Source organism: Hylaeus anthracinus, unplaced genomic scaffold (assembly GCF_026225885.1).
Source record: "Hylaeus anthracinus isolate JK02 unplaced genomic scaffold, UHH_iyHylAnth1.0_haploid 11994, whole genome shotgun sequence".
NCBI lineage: Eukaryota > Metazoa > Arthropoda > Insecta > Hymenoptera > Colletidae > Hylaeus > Hylaeus anthracinus.
The window spans coordinates 80,000-81,084 of NW_026534341.1; the positions used below are offsets into that span (position 1 = coordinate 80,000).

The following is a 1,085-nucleotide window of genomic DNA, read 5'->3' on the forward strand; positions in this document are numbered from 1 at the left end:
TATTATTATTATTATTATTATTATTATTATTATTATTATTATTATTATTATGTTGCAAAAGGTCCGGTAATGTCGTTGCGTCCAAAGTGCCCTGACTCGACCCGCTATCGCACGACGTACTCGATCAAAAATCCAATGATAATCGATACCTGTATACCGTTCGACGAGTCAGTTTTATTCGTAAAATTGCCATTTTGGAAGATGAAATAAAACGTGTGCGATACGGGGTTAACATCGTCCTAAAGAGAATAAAACTTGGCGGCAAGTTGGCGCGTTTACGAAACCTCCTTCGCGAAACGATAGAAACGGGATATTGTAAAGTAAGACTAACGAATGAGAATTGGAATACGTCGTAGTCGATGCACTGGAGCAAACCGAAGACAAAGGATCGCATGCTGCAGGATGCGAGCGGAGAGGCTGCAGGTTCTCCGGGGCACACCAAGGTCCAAGCCCCGAACGCGCACAGAAGAGCCTCGGAGGGTGGTGCAAATATTTACTACGGTGCACGTCGAGACCTCGGCTGGGAGTCTCAGGCGCCTAGCGAGGTGGCCAACAAGTTCCGCAACTACGAGATCTAAGTTAGTCGACGGGGATTCGAGGGTGAGGAGGGGGGGGCTGGGATTCTTCGGAATTCATGTCACCAGGACCAACAATCATTTACTGCGTGTCAAGTATATCGGATGGAAAATGAAGGATAACGCGTATTATAATACCACCATCTCAACAGGAATTTATCGTTCGTCATTGTCCAACCGATGCGCGATGGGAGAAGAACGGAGAAAGCATCGAACATCGACCTGAAATTTTCCAACTCTGTTTTCGTTGTTTTACGAGGCTGCGGAGGAGTCGAAGCTGGCCTGAGCGTTTTCGTGCGAACGAAAACTTTGAGAACGAGTGAAAGAGTTGAAAAGGTATGCTTTAGTCGTTCAACCTGATTTCGAAATCCTTTTTTAGCGACGTTTCGACGTACCGCACGCGGCGATCGCGATCGGCTGGAAAACGGGGTCGAAAGACGAGGTATTTGCCGCTTTCGATTTTTAATTATTGCCGCGTTGTTGGGTTCCGCGTTCCGCGTTCCGTGTCCC

General features: G+C 47.1%; 1 protein-coding gene across 3 annotated transcripts in view; it reads left to right on the forward strand.

Moving 5' to 3' along the window:
* Positions 1 to 602, forward strand: part of LOC128889146 (J domain-containing protein) — a 5,948-nt gene extending 5,346 nt beyond the window's left edge. For 2 of the 3 annotated variants that reach the window (XM_054146540.1, XM_054146541.1), the window contains one exon: positions 357 to 602. In XM_054146540.1, the coding sequence (XP_054002515.1) occupies positions 357 to 578 (222 nt within the window). In that variant the 3' untranslated portion in view covers positions 579 to 602. The remainder of the gene's footprint in view (positions 1 to 356) is intronic. The other variant, XM_054146542.1, reaches the window with a different exon arrangement.
* The last annotated feature ends 483 nt before the right edge of the window (positions 603 to 1,085 follow it).